Here is a 20,722-nt window from a genome sequence, read left to right as displayed (position 1 = left end):
TGCCTATAATTGATTCACATGCTACTGTTTATTGTGGTATAGGGTGCTTCGGTGTATTTGTGGTATAAGGTGAAGGCAGGGCAAAGGAGTAGATGGAAGATTTTATCTACCTGAGAGCTGAGAGACTATATTTAACAAAAAGATGGCTTAGCTGATGAAATATGTGCATAAGGGGATAGTTAGGTTTCTCTCTGGATGTCAGAAGCCTCTTGGAGAAAATTGCTCTCCAAGGTCTGCTACCAGGGTTTTCTGTCCTTTCTCCATCTAGTTCCTAGGCTTTGTACCTACCCCAATTCTAACCTTGGCTGCTGAAGTAACTTGTGTGGTTTGTGCCAAGCCACTTGGAATTTCCATCACTTCCCCCCTGACACTCCCCCATCTGTAAAATAAGGATAACACACTGACCTGCCTCAGAGGGACAGTGTGTGAATTAACTCCTATAATTAGTGGTTTCTGTGCTCTGCATACCCGAAGCAGGATATGAGTGCCAACCATGTCAACAGTGGCCTGAGTATGCTTTGCTTCTAAAAGCTGTACTCGGGAATAAATGCTTGGCAAAGGGCTGACAACTGGAAGTTGCAAACTTTACACAGAAGCAATATTTCCAGTATTTTCCCCAAACAATCATGAGTAAATTGCTCACTAGGGGTGGAAATGGTTTCCAGCCAGTTCTGCTTCTTCTGATCTGTGCACCCTGCAAAGCTCAGTCAATGCCAGGTAACTGATCCTTCGTAAATCTGCTGTTTAGTGCAGATGAAGAATTCAGAATCGTATAATTTGGACAGGGATGAAATTTCTGTGCAGTGATATGTATTAAAAGCAAATAACTTGTGTTTTGTTCAAGGCAAGAGTTCTAGAAATAGAATCTATGATTTTTAATCATCCAACGACAAAGACAGCACTTTTTTTGTTTGTTTTAATGAAGAGGGACAGATCACCCATTAACAAGTTGTCCTGGATTTCATTTCAGAAACTCTGCAAATGTACCCCGTATCACCGTAGGTAAAGAAAAGTCAAAATTATGACCTAGAAAGCTATATAAAATAACTCTTAAAAATAATGGGTTGAAAAAATTGATCTTCTAAACCTTCAATAGACGGTTTAGAAAAAAATGTTACATACAAATGGAGTGAAACTATGGTGTATTTTGATAAGAGTCCCGTGTTTCTATTATTGAACAAACCATTTGATAACCCTTAGATCCCATTATATTAATTTATGGAAAAGCTGCCCTTTGTTTTGAGTTGCAACAACTGTGATTTAACTTCTGGAAGAGAAAGTTTGTTTCAGAATGGCAAGCAGAGCTATGGTGAGATCCCACATCTTCTTTGGGAACAAAAGAGAGGCTGTTCTCCTGCAGCCAAGGGAATCACCAACATGGATTTGGAGGTGTCATTTTTTTCAACCCATTATTTTTAACAGTTATTTCATATAGCTTTCTAGGTCATAATTTTGACTTTACCTATGGTGATACGGGGTAAATTTGCAGAGTTTCTGAAATGAAACCCAAGACAACTTGCTAAGGGGTGATCTGTCCCTCTTCACTAAAACAAACAAAACAAGTGGCTGTCTTTGTCAATTGATGATTAAAAGCCCCAGAAGAATGCCTTGCACTGAAGCTGTGTGATCCGGGAGCTAGCCCAGAAGGGCAGAGCTCAGGTCCCAGGCCAGCACAGCCTGGTAGGGAGAAGAGATTTTTACCTGACTTTTCTTTGGCTCCCTCAGGCAAGATCCTCAAAGTATAAGGTCGCTTTGAAATGTCCTCATCACACACAGACAAGCTCACAAAAGTGTGAGAACACACAAATGAAGGTGATGTGTGCCTAGGCCTTGCATGCCAGAAGAGAGCCCTGGAAAAGAGCCCTGGAAAATACTGATTCCCTTTTGTGGAAGTTCCAGGTGATCTTGTTTAGCATAGCTGGGGATAAAAGCGACATTTAAAAATAGTCTGCTTTCGGGGCACCTGGGTGGCTCAGTCGGTTGGGCATCCAACTTCGGCTCAGGTCATGATCTCGCGGTCTGTGAGTTCGAGCCCCGCGTTGGGCTCTGTGCTGACAGCTCAGAGCCTGTTTCAGATCCTGTGTCTCCCTCTCTTTGCCCCTCCCCTATTCACGCTCTGTCTCTCTCTGTCTCAAAAATAAATAAACGTTAAAAAAAAAATAAAAAAAAATAAAAAGAGTCTACTTTCTGCATGAAAAACATTGGTACTGCATCAGGGTAGTGTGTCTGAGGCAAAAGAAGAACTGACTTGGACAAGTCAGTCTCTGGAATGGCACTGGCTTGTTTCTAGTGTATATGCGTCATCTTCACTCAGGGATGGCAAAAGAGGATTTCTATTTCATTTCTAAATAACAGTGCTATAGCTAAGGGAAATAATTTTGCATATGTAATTTTTTGGATAAAAGCTGAATTTATGCATAAGTGATGATCTCTTTGGGTTATGAAAAGATTTGTTTTGGTTAGGCTGCTTTCTGGCTACTAGATTGGACACATACATGTGCACATGGGCATTAACAGGAGGCAGGCCAGTTTTGGCTAATTGCGAACTAGTCTGGATCATGGCTACGGCTACAGTAGAGATGCATTTTATATGCGATTCATCAGAGATAGCCGTGGTACATTATCTGGTGGATTTATCTTTGCTTATATTGTATGAATATGGAAAGGAATTAAATGTGTGTTTACAGTTTGATAAACATTCAACATAAATTATACATTTTAATTTCATTTATTAGTTGGGGACCATGGAAAGCAGAAATTTCATTGCAGGCAAACTGCCATTCAGATTGAAGGATTAGCAGTTTCCTGAAAAAGTACGCATATTGCAAAACAAAATTCATTTCCATCTCAAGTGAGTCACCACATGGTTTGTAGTTACTTGGTGTAGTCAGAGTTTTAGAAAGGCAAAAGTAGAAAGTAACTCATGCTAGTGACTCTACGGTTTGTATATTACACTTCTAGTGGATCCAACATTGCCATCAAGAGTAAATCTAGTGCTAATAAACGTCTTACATTCGACAGCTTGAATGTTGTAGTCACCACACAAATTATTAAGCTGTTGATGTCTAAAAGAACTCGGTCTGGTCTTTTAGCATTAGCATGCGGAGCAGTCTCCATGATATTATCTTACCATATAACGACTTCAAAAATCTCACAGAGATTAATGGTGATAACATAATTCCAGAAAGTTGCCACTCTATATGTAGAAATATATTGGCAATAAAAACCAGTCACTGTGTGCCTTTCCCCAGTAGGGGATCTCTCACTTTTCTTTGATTTTTAAAGGCTTCAGATCAATAACTGGAGTGACATTATTAACAGCTCCCTCAACACCTTGGCCAGCGCTAATATTAAATCCATTACACCTTCTGTTTGACATTTGCAGTACAGCAGAAAGTGCTGTAGATACAGTCACATTGTCTGGGGACTGAGGTTGGATGTGGGGTTAGTAAGATGGTTTCCCTTGCCCGACTTCTAAATTCAGTTCATTGATAGGAAACTTGAACAACAACAACAAAAAAAAGAATCAAAGAACATCACCCCACCCCCACCAATAGTACATTAGATGGTAAATAATTCACCCTTAAAGATACAAGTGTATCTCATATCTAAGCAGTTTTTGAAACAAAATAGCAACCTGACCCTCAGATAAATTTTTACATTCATTATTGTTACTCCTAACCGTTTATTCCTCTAATTACATCACTTATTGTGAACACTGTCTAATGAATTCTGAGGAATTGTGTTCCTGTAGAATCAAGTGCTGATCAAATTTACCACAGCATAAGTAGAAAATGCAGATTATTTCCATGCAGGCAAGTACTCAACTGCGTCAGTTCTGCTTGTCTTTAAAATATTCAGATATAGAGTAGGCATAATAGCGTAAAGATCATACTATGAGATGATGATGTTAACCCCCCCCATAACAGGGTAGGTCTGCCTGAAACTTGAGACAGAGCGCAGTAACCTCTACGTTAGACAATCAATGGTTAACCATGCTGCTATAGTTATTCTTGACCAAAAGTACTGTCTCATACATTTTGCTAAATTGTCTAAATCCTGGTACAGTATCGATCTCTCTCTCTATGAGCTCGTACCCATTCAATAAGCTGCAAGAACCTCTTGTCCTGGCTGAATTCCCTCTGAAGCAGGGCCCAGGTATGTTACTCCTGCCAGGGCTCCTACAGTTGGAACTTGATTGTTAGCTAGTGGGAAACAAACCATTGGAGACAGAAAGGACATTTTATGTTAAAGTGAGAGACGGGACAGAGAAAGTTGCCTGGGAGGTTAAGTGGAAAAGCAGATTACCAGAAGCCTGTATGTTATCTTATTTCAGACAGAGACCCCTCTCCCCCCCAACCACTACATACTTATATATGTATACAGGAATAGAAGATCTGGAAAGATAGGAAACATAGAACGCACATGAACAGTGGTCATTTTGGGGTAGTGGGATTTTTGGTGGTCTTGATTCTTTCCTGCATTCTCTAAACTTTTTACAATAAGAATGAGTTAATTTTATAATTAGAAAAAAAGAATAAAACCCAATTTTACGACCTCACTTAAGGAAAATAACACTTTCAGAATAAGGAGATTTTTAAAGTTCCTCCAGATTTTTTGAAGGAGCTGCTCTTCTGTTTATTAAGCACTTAAAAGATGCAGCACTGAAATTTATTAAGAGAAGAAGATAGCACTCATAATCCCAAGATTACAGAATCATTGAAAGTAATGAAAAGATACACGCAGATCTGGAAAAAGAAAAGGTCCCATCAGGTCCCAGAGGTTGTATGCTCCCCCTGTCCCCTGTTTCAGGAGCCTCAGGTTGATACCAGCTCTTCCAAAATGTTTAGACCTACATAGGCAGGCACTCTAGAACGGTCTAACTTTTCAAACAAGGCCTCTCATGTATTTTTCCTCTGCCTGCTTTAAGATTTCTCTAAAAGATGGGAGAGAGCCAAAGCATAAGAGACTGTTAAAAACTGAGAACAAACTGAGGGTTGATGGGGGGTGGGAGGGAGGGCAGGGTGGGTGATGGGTATTGAGGAGGGCACCTTTTGGGATGAGCACTGGGTGTTGTATGGAAACCAATTTGACAGTAAATTTCATATATTAAAAAATAAAAAAAAAATTATTCAAAAAAAAAAAAAAGATTTCTCTAAAAGAAATACCGTATTTACTTCAACTATGACTAACGATGCATACATATCAAATATTTATTTGGGTTTCCAATAGTCAAGAGATTCCTCCTCTCCTCCTCTTCCCCCCCCCCCCCCCCCCCCCCCCGGCCATTATCTTGAGACTGGTTCAAGATAAGACAGTCACAGGGCCGGGAGTTCAAAGAAACAGTATTCTTATTACGGCACAGTATCACTGCCTGTTAGGCTGGTTTAGTCACTTATTTCCTTTTATTATAATGCCAAATGTTATTTAGATTTCAGTCATTTAGTAATGCTACACTGAACACATCAGGGCTTCTGAAGAAGTCCATACCTTCATTTTCATAATCACCACATACTGATATCCCCTTTCCAACAAAATTACACTACTATTTAAAAAAGAATCTGTGTTTCATCATTGTTTAAAAGATTACGATGCAATGAACAAGTCTTCAAAAATGTCCCCTCATATTATTAAGAATTAGGAAATCTTGTTAAAATTCCTTCAGCCTGTAAGAAACATAAGCAGCTTTGGGATGTAGTGCCTGACATGAACTTTTTAAGTAATTCCCTTGGAGCAGTGATCTGCATTAGTGAAGATATTTAGTTAAAGGTAGCACCTTGAGCTGCTTTTCAGTATTTGAGCAGTCAGTCTAATTGCCTTTTAAGCCTAAGGTTGAAAATAACCAAGGCTACAGATTTTTAAGGCAAAGTAAGTTTCACATTTTGTAATAGTAAGAGATAGACTCTTCATCAAGGAAGAGAAACCCTTCTTACACGACTGTCGCTAATGAGCCCCGGCTGTTGAGAAATGTAGAAAGCAGAATTTTCAATTTTACTAGTTAGGATGGCTCAAAGAAGCCTGGGAGGGCCGGGGAAAGAAACCAAGGAGATTGTCAATCACACTTCAATGTTGAACGACACAGGAACTTTAAAGGAGATATGTTATTCTAATATCCAGAATTAAAAGATTCTAAGTGGGAACTGAGTTCTAACAGTGTGCCTAGAGTTGTTTTATGCATCGTGGTGCTTCGTGGAAGGCATGGGATTGATCAGAGTTCTTATAATCAATCTTAAACCAGTTTGATTTTGACTTGAGCTCACGATATCCCTGCAGAACTGGTTTACAGGCTGTGGTTTGTTTTTTTTCTCCCGATCAAAATCTTTTCCAAGTGACAAGTTACTTACCCTTAACATGTGTTTGGGGAGACATGAAGCTCAGTATGAGTCAACAGTGTGACCTGGCTGCCAAGAGGACCTAATTCAACCTTAGGTTGTCTCAAGAAAAGTACAGTAGCCTAAACTGTGAAAGAGGACTGCCCCTCTGCTTTGTCCTAGTCAGAATACATCCAGAGGACTTCACTGAGTTCTCAGAGGGTCACTAACAAACTGAAGCGCAGCCGGGGGTGGGTGACTAGGGTGGTGGGGGTCTTAGGAACATGCCACTGAAAACGGTTGTAGGATTCCACGCTGTTTGACCTGAAAAGGAGAAGGAAGCCAGGAGGGAGGGAGGGAGAATCTAGTGTATCTGACTTCACGTATTTGAGAGGCTAGGATGGTGAGGAAGCAGATTTGAAATGAGATCTGAAATGAGATCCCCAGAGGACAGATGTGGGGTCAGTGGGAGCCAAGTTAGATTTTGGCTCCATATTCAGAGAACTTTCTCTTGGAGCTGTGCACCAGTGGGCGGGGCAGCCTTGAGGTGTCTGAGCTTCCTACTGGGGCAGAAGGTTAGCCCTTGGTTTTGACGGAGAGGGAAGGCTGGAGATCTTCTCAACTTGAGAGTTTGTCAGTCAGGGAAACAAGGGTTTTATAAACTTGAACTCTTACACACTGAGTGTGGACAGTCCTGAGCTGCCAGGTTTCCCAATCCATCATCCAGAAAGGAAGAGTAAAAACCTATTTTCATGTGCTGCTTCTCAAATCTGCCCAGATAGGAATATTCTAATGACCAAAAGCAGTTTGAATGATCTCACTGACATATCTATTCAGTGAAGTCAGTGAGCAATGCTAGAAGAAATGTATGACTTCCCTGTGAACAAATTATTTTCATTTGTAAATGGCCAAGGGTAGTCTCAAATACTCTCTCTTCTCATGTCTGGTGCTCATTGGAGAAAGAGGCTCATCAGTGCTGCAGAATGGTGTCCTAGAAGCTGCAGATAACTTAGCCAAGGAAACATGAATTGATTTTAGATGGAATCAACATATTTCCAAACAGGTCAATAGGTTATTTTTTTTTTCCCCTTCTGTGTGAGCAGACATACTGTGATTATTTTTAAGCAGGTCAAATTTAAGTATTTTCTTAGAATTATTTTAGTATTAATCTTAAGACAGGTTTTTTTCCCCCATGTTTCTTTCTACAAAACGAGTTTGCGTTGCAAAGCTGTTTTAAAACAACATATCAAGTAAAGTACAAGCATCTTTAAAGAGTGCAAAAATAATTTCCCAAGTAAGCAAATAAAACTTTGCACTTCAAATCAGGCCTTGATTCATTAAAAATCTTAAACTTCTCATGAGAAAAATTAACATTTAAACCACTGCTGCTTGGCCAAGCACTCCACCACACAAGAATATGAAATATCTCCTCTAAAAAAGTACAAAAAGGACAAAACCACAAATGTGGAACTTCAATTAATTTAAAGCCCCAATCAGCAAAGAATAAATCCTTCGCAGATCTAATTACCAGCGCTCTCGGAAGACCCAGGCCGACCAGCCAATCTTCCCCGTGTTTGAACAGCTTGATGAACTAGGGGACTGATGGATATCAAGTCATTTTGTTTAATTTATAAATGGATTTTCCCCTAATACTTAAATTATCATCAGTACAACACAATGAAAATGGGAACATTCTGAATGCAAAGTCTATAAGAGTCCTGGAAGGAATCCCAATGAGGAATGTCACCTCTGTTCATTCCTCTATACAATTGATCTAATTAAATACTGAGGGTGGAAAGGCAGTTTAAAATGTAGCCATTTCTGTTTTCTTTTTAGCCTTAATTTATCTGTTCACATCTTTCAAGTACCTTCTGATGCTTACAAAAAAAAAAAAAAAAGAAAGAAACCAAGATTTCTGCAAGTCCCTAATATTTTTAATTCTCTACAAGCTAATATTCAAGGAACCTTTATTATAGATTTTGCTGAATAATAAATAAATGCATTACATTTAGCCATGGTGACAATAAAAGGAAGAGGGCTTTCCAAATCTGAACCTTTTCCCTCTAGTAATTTGAAAGAGAAACTAAAGGAACTAGTACCTTCTCTATGTATTGTTCAACTGAAATTAGATCTCAGGATTATACTTATTAAAATGTCTCCTTATTTTCAAATCTCTTCCTTATTTAATTACTGCATGGGACAGAAAGCTGCATGGAATTGTTAAATACCATTAGACCTATTTATAGTCTCTTCACACGGGCAACTCGAGTGCAATCGTTGGCAAAGGTCCTGCCCACCATCCCACACGATGGAATCGCAATTCCCACCTGGCTCAGGGGTCTCCGACTGGGAGGAGGAAGATGCTGAGCTGGCCCCATCCTCAGCGGTGCCCTGCGAGAGGAGACCCCGCCCAGGGGGGAGCTTCATGCCCAGCTGCTCTGCCATCTCCACGTGGTCCCCCGGGTGGACATAGTCAAAGACGCTGCTGCCTGTCAGCTCCACCTAGAGGGGGAAGAGAAAGGGTGGAAAGAAAGGTGTCACAGCTTCTCCGTTTTCAAATTCAGCACGGTTGTGATTCAGATCTTGAGCAGAAAAGGAAATATGGGCAGACCCCAGAAACCATCCTGGTTCTCAGTCTTTATCCTTAAGTGCTTAGGGATTCTTGAAGTTGAAAGACAAAGGTTGTTTTTGTAGGTCTTTAGTTAGCGATTGTTGAGCCCAGTTTTTTCCGCATGTACTGTTGTTTGCATAAAGCCAAAACATTCTGAGAAATGTGGATGAGTCTGCCTCTCTCGTTCAGCTGTTTTATCCACGCATCATCAAATACTTGCGTGTTTGGTGTCAACCGGATGACTGACTGAATCCTACGGTTTTCTTATTGAGAAGTTTGGGCTTTGTGGAGAAACAGCCAGAGATAGCGGATGAGTATTTTCCTTAAAATACACAGAATTCCAAGATGGGTATTTATACATATCAGCTTTTTTCTACGTAAAATTTAGATGGAAGAAGTGCTGCTTACAAATAGATGCAAAGGCACAATGTTTTCATTAAATATTACTCATTAGTCTGGTATCATATGGAGAATCTTCCATGCGAAAGAGGTCAGCTGGGGTCTGAACCCACCATTTTTTTTTCCTGCTAGTATCAGCTTGTTTTGCCTTCACTCCAATAAGATACACGGTACAAATCTCCTTGAGGGAGAAAATGTTTTATTTTGTATACTTTTTGTATCAGGCTGATTCTACAGGTAGGGAATGAACAACAGATATCAGTCAGAAGGGGGTCAGCTGAAATGGAGGCACTGCCTTATTTCCATGCTGTGAGGCGTGGCCCCTGTGTAGCTTGTATGCTGTTCTAAGAAGTTGTGTGCTGTCTAAGGGATTGGCTTTACCTCTGTACTCTTCTGATGGTATAATTCTCACCTCCTTCCAAGAAGAGCAGTAACGCTCCTAAAATAACATTGGGTTACAGCTACTACGACAGGGAGAGATGTGTCAGCAACTGAACAAGAAAAAGCTCTTTCCTGGGTCCCTGATGGGGGTTTAATGGTCTCAGGCCAGCTATGAGGCACCCACGTGCCAGAAGTTCAGACTCTCCTGTTTCTTGGTGGATATGTCTCTACAACTCCTTCCTACCTCATCTCCCTTTCCTGGGGGATTTGCAGCATCCCTCCAAATTCCACCTGAGAGCCTACACTCTTTCTTCCAAGAAGGAAGGTCAGCAGTGGGCGAACTGTCACAGAGAGCATAATGCCCAGAGCAATTATTATCCCCAGAACTCCAAGTCCCAGCAAAATGATCACATCTACTCCCGGACACCATTTGATTAAAATCGTAACAGGCTACCCATCTTCAACATCTATCAATTAACGGAGGTATAGCCAGAAAAATGGAAGGCTAAATTCAGTTTGGTTAATAGCTATTCCTGAAAAGCCTCGCATAACTTTTACCGAAAATGAGGTACTTTCTCTTTGCTATTAAATTACACTCTCCTACTGTATTACCCGACTACTGACTCCATCATTTTACAATAACTATTTCCTCCATTTGATATTGTTACAGAGCGTAAATCAGGATTCATAAGTGATCAGTTCCTACCCTCTGGGAGGGAGGGATTACATGGAAATAATCCCTTTAATGTGCGCCTTGCCTCTAAGCATTTCACACAGCAATAAATGGGTAAACTGACTTTGAGCAATTAAGAAATTAAATGAAACTAATAAAATGTGTGTTTTAATATTTCTTGATGGTTATTTTGTTTGGGGATTAGTGAATATGAGGAAGTCACTCTCATTTTGCACGGAGTCCGACTGCAGCACTTTAATAAATATTTCTGTCACTTTGCAAACTCCGAGTCTTCCTTTAATACTGCAATGTGCCTTTTGGCACAGACCACAGATTGTGATAAGATGACAACACAGGTGGGAGATTAATAGATTTTTTAGGGGTGCTGGCTATTGAATATTCATGCAAGTCAGTCTTACGGCGAGGAGGAGTAGGCCGCTGTCTCCACAGCCTGCTTTGCTCGGGTGTGCAGGCATTTCCTTTCCATGATATAATGGATGTGCCACGTACAGCACAGCTAGAGCAAGACTGAGTCACAGTGTGCTGTGTCACCGTCCTCCAGTGACCCCAAGAGATCTTCCACCAGGATACCCCGAAGCCTAATAGTGGACAAAGACTATGATAGGATCAAATTCTCTCTGTATGTGTCACACTCAAGGTCACACAGCGTAGGGGAAAGTACAAACTACTTGGAGTCCTAACTTGACTTGGAGATGAGAATCTTTTCCTCCTGTGCTGTGTAACCTTGGACCATTCATTTAACGTCCCTGGGTTTTTACTTTCCTACTTAGAGTTGGCATTTAAGTGGCTGTCCTGCCACTCTGTAGGACTCTGGGGGGGCACCACTCACGTCGGATTCTACACAGAGGGCCCCCCCATGCCACCTCCCTGGGAGTGTCACTCCTTGGGAATGGTGTAAGGCGGGGGCCCTAAGAGCTGAGTTGAAAACAAGACTTGCTCGACCTGTCTAGGGCCTGAGTTTGAAACTCTAGTGAAACCATGCAGAAGAAATTACTTTTTAAGAAACAAGCAACAAAATAAATGCCTGCTGTTGTTGCTGCTATTTGGCGGATAAGAAAGGATGGCACCCAGACACACATACTCCTACCTACCCGTGGTGAGGCGTTCTTACGGTGTGTGTGTGTGGGGGGCTTTGGGACATGGCTTTAATCAGAGGGTGCAGCAGGAGTGATGCCCGCTTTGAGACTCAACTAGAGCACTAACACTATGGGTAGCTACCGACCACCGTGTACAAGTCCTTTCCATACTTTTCTTTGACTCTTCCTCATAACCCTCTTTTGAACTGTTTCGGTAATTCCCGTTTCACAGAAGAAGAACCTGAAGAGTAGAAAAGGCTGATGGCGGAGGTAGAATCTGGTTCCAAGTCTGCCTCGACATCCTACCACTTCTCGGATAGTGTGTCTACAGTCAGAGAGGCTGAGCAGGGACCTCTGAGCTCCTCCCATCCTTTAGCTTTACTCTGTTGAGAACACTGAGCGCCATGGAGGCGGCAGGCCAGGGGCAGGCAGCCCGCTCAACCCCATAGCTGAGGAGGCTTTGCCTTCAGACTCTTAGGCCAAAAAAAGATGAGAAAGCAGGTGTACTAAACTGAAAACGATACGGGGCTCGACAAAACTCTATGGGCCTTGAATCCTCCTCCTTACATCTTACATTTGTCTAGCACTTTCTTTTTTCTTCAGTATTTTTTTTTCTTTTCCTTTTCTTTTAGATAGAGCAAGTGAGTGGGAAAGGAGAAGAGGGGGAGAGAGAGAATCTCAAGCAGGCCCCACACTCGGCACGGAGCCCAACACGGTGCTCCACCCCATGACCCTGGGATCATGACCCGAGCTGAAATCAAGAGTCTCACACTTAACTGCCTGAGCTACCCAGGCGCGTCTGTCTAGCATTTTTAATATTCCTTACACTGCTTTTCAATTCACTTTATTAGATTTTAGAGCTGGAAGAGACCTTACAAACCGTCCATTAATACCCTCTTATTTAATAGGTGAGAAGTTAAAAACGCTTGTTCAAATTTACCCAGCTGTTTGCTGGTAGAAGTAGGGCGGTAAGCCCAGCTGGCTAACTCAGTCAACCACTTTTCTCACCCCTTGTCTGCTTTTCTCTCTTAGGAAGGCTGGCTAGAACTCACCTGCCACTAAATTCTGTGTCGCAAAATACACCACAGGAGCGAAGACTGGGGATCTTTTACTTGGGAAACAGATATTACTTCATGTTACCTTGAAATAGGAAAAACAAATACAGCTCCAATCCAATGGTACTATAGTTAATTAGGTATCTTCACATCCTCAGTTACCAACTCTTCCAAAACTTGCCTGCTGAGAACTAGGACTGACTAGTGTCTTACACACAGTAGCTCTATAACAAATGTTTGCTGAATGAATAAAAGATAGACATTGAGGCCTGTGCTTGATTCGAACAAGTGTAGGATGGTTCTTTTATATTATTCATGGCATGATTATTATAACATTTGCCCTGTAAAATGAGGTGCCATATATAGCACCATAATATATTTATTTCCCATAAGTATTTATTGAATGCATTGAGACTTCTGCCTTCTTCTGTAAAAGGCAACTGAGCTTAATGGAGGACAGAACTATAAAAGTGCCAGGAAAATACAGGTTTTAAGGAACTCTTTAATACAGCCATCTTTTGTAACCCCCTCTTTGCAGTCTATGATAGAGCTGTGGTTAGCCGGTTATCCAAATGTTCACATAGTTTCATTAAGTATCCTTTCAAGTTAATGGTAGAAATTCGGAGAGATTTTATTTTATATCAATTACAACCTACATAATGGAAAGGTATACCTTTGTGCTCTTCTGATTAGTGCAAACTGCATTGTGAGGCAAATATGAAACACTCTTCATTTTCTAGTAAGTCCAATCACCTTATGTGGTAGTAAAAAAAAAAAAAAAGTTTATTAAACTCAAGCACAGACCCAGGGGACTTTGAGATGTTTCTCTAACCTAAGAAGGAAAAGTAAGCAGTGATGTTTTCAACCTTGCTCATTCAGTCCATCTTTACTCCAGCTTTGTGACGCTGAGAGAGAAATTCTTCTCTCATATTGCTTAGTGTGTTAGAAAACAGCTAAGAATGTGTAAGGGGCAGGAGAGAGCCAATGAGTAATAAGCAGTCAGATCCAGGAACAGCATTTCACTTAAATTCCTTTCTCCCTGTGCTTCCCCACTCAAAGCTACCATAGATTCCTCCAGAAAAGACTGTAGCAACTAGTGACATCTGCATAGTCAAGCTAAACCATGGCTTTCCTCAAATTTAATTCACATTCTGTTAGCTTGCATGCAATTTGCACACTAGACACAGTTGATTTGGTAACTCTGAAGTTTCCTGGAAAAAAATGTAAATATATTATACAGTGGTTTCAGTTGACTTTTCCATGTAGGGTCACTGTACCCTGCTGGTAGATAGGATGGGGGACTAATTTGTCTTCTCATACATCAAGCAAGCATGCCAATAGCCTTCGCTTGGCCCCCTGGGGTGAGCAAATACTTTTTAAGTACAGTGATGACTAACAGTGCAACTCACTGAATTCAGTGCCCCTTTGACTGAGATGGCTGGGTACAAATGAGGAACAGGTAGCAATGTTGCCAGTCATCTCCATAGTGGAATAGCTTAAGGAAGATGCTTCTTTCTTTCTTTAAAAATATTTCAGTCTTAAGAATAACACAGCGTTCATTTTTAGCACATAAAAAATATCACTTAGAACCTGCCATTTAACATACAATTTCCTAAACCTTTTGTAATTTTTTTTTTTAAAGAGATTTTTGAGAGCATTGAGATTGCTGGGAGGACTGGAGGCATTTTGGGTTCAGCCCTTTTTCCAGAGTGCTTTGCAGCTGGGCCCTACTCCTACAGAGGATGGCAGTAAAATTGGGACAGAAGGTCAGACCTGAGAGAAAAATATGTTAGTGGCAAATGGTTTGGAGAATGAACTCCCAGGTTAGGCTTTCAGATCTACTGTAAGACCCTGGTTAGAAAATACCCAGGATAAGATGGAAATTCTATCTCAGCATGGCAGGTTAGGATTTGTAGTTTTTTGGGGGTCCCATTTATATTATTGAGGGATAATAAAGTGATAAAAGAATAAAATATAATAAGATGTGATAGCTTGATTAGCATAGGTTTTCTTTGGATTTACTGGTATCTTAATGCCATCTTCATAACTTCCTACGTATTGCAGAACTCTACTGAATATTTATGAACTGTTTTGACAGCAACTTGATGTTCTTTACTGCTCTGTCTCATTCTATGTATTTGCTGACTTATCTGAAGAAAAACGCATAAAAGCATTGGGTCTGTTACAGAAATACATGTATAAATTAGTAGAACAAGAAGAAAGAAAGGTTCTATATCAGAACTATGAGGTAGAATGAAACATCCTTGCAATGTCATCAAATAAGAAAACGAATCCAACTCTCCTCTTACAGATATGTTAACAGAGCTCTCCCTTAGAAGAATTTGAGCTAAAAGATACCATATCATGTGTTTATTTTATCTTCAGAAATAAACATTTCAGCTCCTTTGGGAATCAGTGAGGCCAAGTACTTTCTCGTTGTTGTTTTTTGTATGCTTTTCTATAACCCCTGGAGTGCCCGACTTGAGAATTTGCAACCACAGCATCCAAAGAGACTATAGCCTCACCTAGTTCTGAACTTTGATTAAGAAGTGCCAGAAGATAATTCCAGTGGATTTCTTAGTTCTCAGAGAAGAAAAAGAAAAAAGCTGTTGGAGAAATGGAACAAAAGGAGAAACAACAAATTGAGGATACTGCTTCAAATTTAGGCACAGTTATGTGGAACAGCATGCTGCTTTTATGACTATCACTCCCAACAGTTGAATTGATCAAGGACACTGTTAAATATTCAAAAGTGTTAGATGGGTCATTACTTAGAATACAACTGAGCATATTTGAATACTTCTAGAAGTAGTCTGGGTATAAAACAGACCCAGACTTTTGAAGTCTCCCCCATTTTTTTTCCTGCTTAAGAAATAAATTATATATTGTATTTCATTTTTTCTTTCTATGGTTCAGGTATTTCTCCATCACCGGGTATTATGAAAGCAGTGGTCTTAGAATAGTTTTGATGTGTCAATATCCTTTTTCTTTCATTAAGAGACACTGGTTAAAAGAAGAACCTCGAGAATGCTGCAATACTGAAGGGACATTACATCACAGGAATGAGCCCAGGGATTTGTGAAGGTGATGAAATCAAGAAATTTTAAAACCTGGCTTTACAAGGTTCCTATAGTTTTGAAGTTTTAAAGTGTCTGGAGGGTAGGAAAGGCCAACTTTTTACTGTTTCTCATAGTGCTGGAAAGGAAAAAAGGATGCAATTAAAGGTTACATCATAGTAAAGAGTGAGATGATGCCAAGAAAGAAGGATTAACAATCTTAAAAGAAAATGAAGTCAATCTCCCTTTTCTGAAGATCACACAGATAGTAAGATGTCACTTTCAAAGCTTCTTCATTACCTTGGTAGTAAGGAGAACAATCAACATAAAATACTTGATATTGGCAAAGTTAATCCATTATCCTCAAATTTTATATGGTTCAATATTTGTCATTTAAATCTAGATACACATTGAAATGCATGTTATACATAGCCAGACTTTGGTATCAACATATCTTCATTTTTGTTTATTATTATTCTCAGAGTGAATTTTGTCCTTCGTTTGGCAGCACAAACAAGAAAAAGTAGAAAATACTTGCAAGTTAAGATGAAATTAAAATTTTTCCCTGATTCTAAACAGCCCTTTTATTTTTAAGAAAGATAAATGGATAAGGACAACAGGAATAATTATGGGGTTGACTTTTCCATTTGTATTTTGAATTTTTTTTTTAATGTTTATTCATTTTTGAGAGAGAGAGAGGGGGAGGCACAGAATCCGAAGCAGGCTCCAGGCTCTGAGCTGTCAGCACAGAGCCCGACGTGGGGCTCGAACTTGTGAACCGTGAGATCATGACCTGAGCCAAAATCGGATGCTTAACTGATTGAGCCCCCCACACGCCCCTCCATTTGTGTTGTGAAAGTTTCATAGTATTATTTTATTGTAGTCATAGAAAACCAAGGCAGCTTATAGGACCAAGACTTTGGATATGTTTCTTGTGCACAAATAACAGAGTTAATCACACCTGGTTGTTTTTAAAGGGGCTACTCTATGATGGAGGCCCTCACCAGGAGCTAAGTCACAGCGTTTAAGTGATGCTGTTGAGAAAAACAATGATGGCAACAAATAACAAAACCTGAAAGGCTTAAGAAAGACAATCTGTACATCTCAAGAGATAGTTATGATTTAAGAGAAAGCGAAACAGGAGGAGGATCTTGTTCAACTGACATTTTGGTTTCTGAGATTTAGGTCATGCCAGAGCTGCCATAATTGAAACAACTGGCTCTCCTCCATGTCACTGTGAGGGGGTGTTGAAAAAATCTCATCCAAGAAAATCACAAGGTCTACAAAAATACTTGAGCCATTATAGAAAGAAGGTGTCAAATTAATCTGGAGTTCATAACCCAATGACGAGAACAAGAAGGAATAAAATCCTCTGTGCTGTCATCAGTTACTGACCCTTCCAGAACATTTCCTGTTGGTATGGTTTAGTACATCTTGGGAACTTCCTGAAAGCCATGTGGGCACACGGATCTAGTGCATCATTTATTCCTAGTGAATTACCATAAGGAAAAGGCCTAATACACTTCTATTTTATTTTGGTTGTTGTAACTACCAACTGTGGTAGTGTTTGAGGTTATTTTCTATGAAGCAAGTCAATACCCGGAGCACTCTCTAGGTGCTATTTTAAAGGAATAAGTTAAATTCACAACTGTTTAATAACAGACTGTGAGTTAGTCTTGTTAGAATAGGGAATGTAAATAGAACTGGCAAGTAGAGAAAATGAGTCATTCCACAGGCTAAAAGCAGTGCTGTGTTTCTTAAGATATTTGAGGGTGGGAGTTTGATGGTGGTGGGGGAAATAAACCCTTTTGGGAATCTGATAAATTCTAGCTTCTATCTCACCAGAAAAATGCTCCGGTAAGGTACATATAAAATTTGGCATTTCATCTTAGGGGTTTCAGACCCCCCTGGAGTTTATCCATGAATATTCTCTGGAGCTGTGCAGTCCAATATGGTAGCCACATGTGGCCAGTCTGAATTAGACTATGCTGTAAGGATAAAATAACACTAGGTTTAAGACTTAGTGTAAAAAATGAAAAGAATGCAATACCGTATATTTTATATTGTTACATATTTGGTATATTAAGTATAATTATTAAAATTAATCTCACTTATTTTTTACTTTTTAAAATGTGGCTACTATAAAAGTGAAAATTACACACGTGGTTTGAAGTATATTTCTTGTGGACAGTGTTGCTCTAGAACCTTAGACTCCCCGGAGAAGAACATGTAGTATTAGAATACCGTGAAATTAGTATTAAAGGGAAAAGGGGTAAGAGAATAAAAAATCGAAACCGAGGAATGTCTTTAGAATAAGAGACCTAAATTTTTAGATTTGATCTACAGTTTAATTAAAAGACTTTAGTCACTCAAGTATTTACCAGCCATCTGCTCTCCGTAAGACAGTGAATTTGGCTTATGGGCACAAAAAGAAACATTAAAACTTAGCATCTGCCCCCAAGGAGCTTACAATCCACTTGGAAGTGAGAAGACAGAGTTAAATGATATGGCAAAACAAACAAACAAACAAACAAAAAAAAACCTGACAGCACAACACAGTATATGGATAAGGTGTAATTTGAACATTATAGATCGTTCCCTCTTAAACTGCTGAAAATCTCTTGGGGGATTTCCTTAAAAATGCAGTGTCACGAGCTCCTACAAATTCTAGTTCTATAGCTGTAGGTTAGGGCCCAAGACTTTGTATTTTTCAGAAGCTCCTGTGTGATGTAGACGCTGCTAACTCACAATCTACACTTTGAGAAGCACTGGCGTGGATCAGTCCAGAAGTGGATGTAAACCGAAAGCGTCTGGGAGGGCCTGGTTCCACATAGAGAAGACAAGTAGAAAGGACAGGTGGCTGTGATGAGAAGATGGGAACAATCCAAGACACAACAGGGTCTACGGTGGAACTTCGAAAGGCAGGGGTGGTGTGTGTATAAGCCTTAGGACAGTGGGAAGCGAACGCTAGATGATTGATTTGGGCCCTAAGGAGATAGATCTATGCTAATGTTCATTAACCTTTTTATTTTTCCTTTTAAAATACTGAAAAACAGCTTCAATAAGTCATTTATAGGAAGTGTCATATGTTGTTTTTCTTCTCTAGTGTGTATGTCAAAGATAATTGACTCCTATAAACCTAAGGCTGAAATAATTGCCACACTTTGAGCTAACTTCCTGTCCCCCACGCTAAGCCCTGAATCCAAGATTCTCATCTTATTTGTTCTTATATCTAGCAGACAGTAATCAACTCTGTTTTTATGATGGATGGTTTTTGTTTCCCACGGTTGAGCACAAAACCCACAGTGCACTGTGCAGCTTTGAATCCTGCTCCTTCCTTCTCCAAAGAGACTTTAGCAGGTTTGTTGTCTTTTCACCTGACCATGCATCCAGCAGAGGTATTGCCCAACTTTTCCTTCTAGGACAGACAGAAAGAGCTCAAGATAAGGAGCAGCTGGTTCACGGTGAGCAACCACAAAAGCTAAAGGTGTGTGGTCTATTAACCCAACACCAGCTACCTTAGCTATCTGCGTATTTCCACGTTATTTCGAGATGGTGCTATGGCTCGGTAACTGAAAGACCCTTTCAAAGTTTTGCTGTAGGTGTGAACTAACAGCCGTTTGGAATACACATCTGCTTCCATAAGAGAAGCTTGGTATGTTGGAAATTAGACAAATCACCTGGAGTGCGGTCCTTTACTGATTTTAACTAAATTTACCAGTTCATTTGACAAGCTTTACATATAGTTATCAAAACCTTCAAGTTTTACCATATCCCATCGGTTTTGCTTTAAAAACCAACAGCAGAACAAAAAAAAATATTGGTTGAGAAAGGTTTGGGGGTGGGTGGGAAGAGAGGGGTGAAAACTTATCAAAAGTAAAATTGGATTAAGAGTCAATCAAAATCCAACTGTGAATTTATCATTTCAATGAATTTCAATGAATGGTTTAAAATCTGTTTGAAATCTATTTGAAAATGAATATGTAATAATATAGACATATCTCCTTTTCAAAGCCAGTATTGTCAGATGTATTCGGAGCATTATAATTCATGAACAGAGTAGATGACTATTTGAAAAGTATTAAAATGAGCTGACTTTTCAATACAAGTGTCTTCACAATAAGTTTTTCTATTCTGGGCAATTCAGAAATGTAGACAATTGTGCTAGAAAAATAATATGTATTGTAATATTCATTGTACAGTAGTAGTGTAGTAAGTGGCAATTCTGGACATTACAAGAGACACAAGGATTATTTTCTGTGATTGCACAGAGAATACTTGGATTTCTTGTGAAGCTTTTGCATTGGAAATGAGATTCATCAGTCTGAACAGGGCAGGGTTAGAGCCCTTAGCAACATGCTTATTTTGTAGAAGGTCACTCAATAATAACTTCCTCTGCCCTCCAAGCTTATTAAGACTGACTGGCATATATTAATGAAAACACCTGATTCTCCAACCATAAAACCCAGACAAAGACTTTATTTTAATATTAAGGAAGGAACCCTTAATTAGCAGGGTTTCAAAAATGTCAGCTTCTTCTATTAGCTGTTCTGGTCCATCAAAGCCATAATCCCTACTGTCAAATTTCATCACATGATAGACAGTTTGCCGGCTGTCTTTTTTTTTTTTTTTTTTTAACTGATCATACTGACTGAAGCCTTTAAAAATTTTTTTTATTTTGCCATCCCATTTTACAACTCATTGTGCATTTGCCTGTTACACTCTTGATTTTACTACTTTCAAAGAGTCTTAGCACATGTCAGCTCAAAAAGGTGGGGGGAAACACTGCTGAAACACAAGTATTACATGTGAATACATATGCATTCTTAGACGTATAATTAAGGATTCTTGGAAGACCTGGGCTTGCTTATATTGACTGCCTGCGTGAGTATGTAAATGTGCTGTCCCGAAAACACAGATAAATAAAACGGTCTCAGAGATGATTTCCCATTTTTTGATGTATCAAGGAGAAGGGGGCAAATTCTAAGGAAGAACCCAGGATTTTTTACGGGAAACGTTCATCACTGTTAACCATTAACACACCTGTCTGTTGCAAGGAACTCATTAGAGCATCTATGGCTTTGCATTGCCCTTCAGAAGGAAGAGAAAATGACTGCACCCAGCAGGACAGAATAAATA

At 39.7% G+C, this 20,722-nt stretch overlaps 1 protein-coding gene across 1 annotated transcript in view; it reads right to left on the bottom strand.

Moving 5' to 3' along the window:
* NPAS3 (neuronal PAS domain protein 3) overlaps positions 1–20,722 on the bottom strand; it is an 868,317-nt gene that overhangs the window by 134,614 nt on the left and 712,981 nt on the right. The window contains exon 6 of the mRNA XM_042989548.1: positions 8,639–8,813. Coding sequence (XP_042845482.1) covers positions 8,639–8,813 — 175 coding nt within the window. The remainder of the gene's footprint in view (positions 1–8,638; positions 8,814–20,722) is intronic.

The sequence above is a fragment of the Panthera tigris genome, chromosome B3 (assembly GCF_018350195.1).
Source record: "Panthera tigris isolate Pti1 chromosome B3, P.tigris_Pti1_mat1.1, whole genome shotgun sequence".
NCBI classification, from domain to species: Eukaryota; Metazoa; Chordata; class Mammalia; order Carnivora; family Felidae; genus Panthera; species Panthera tigris.
Note: the sequence above shows the minus strand (reverse complement) of the source record. Positions and strands in the feature narration are given on the sequence as shown.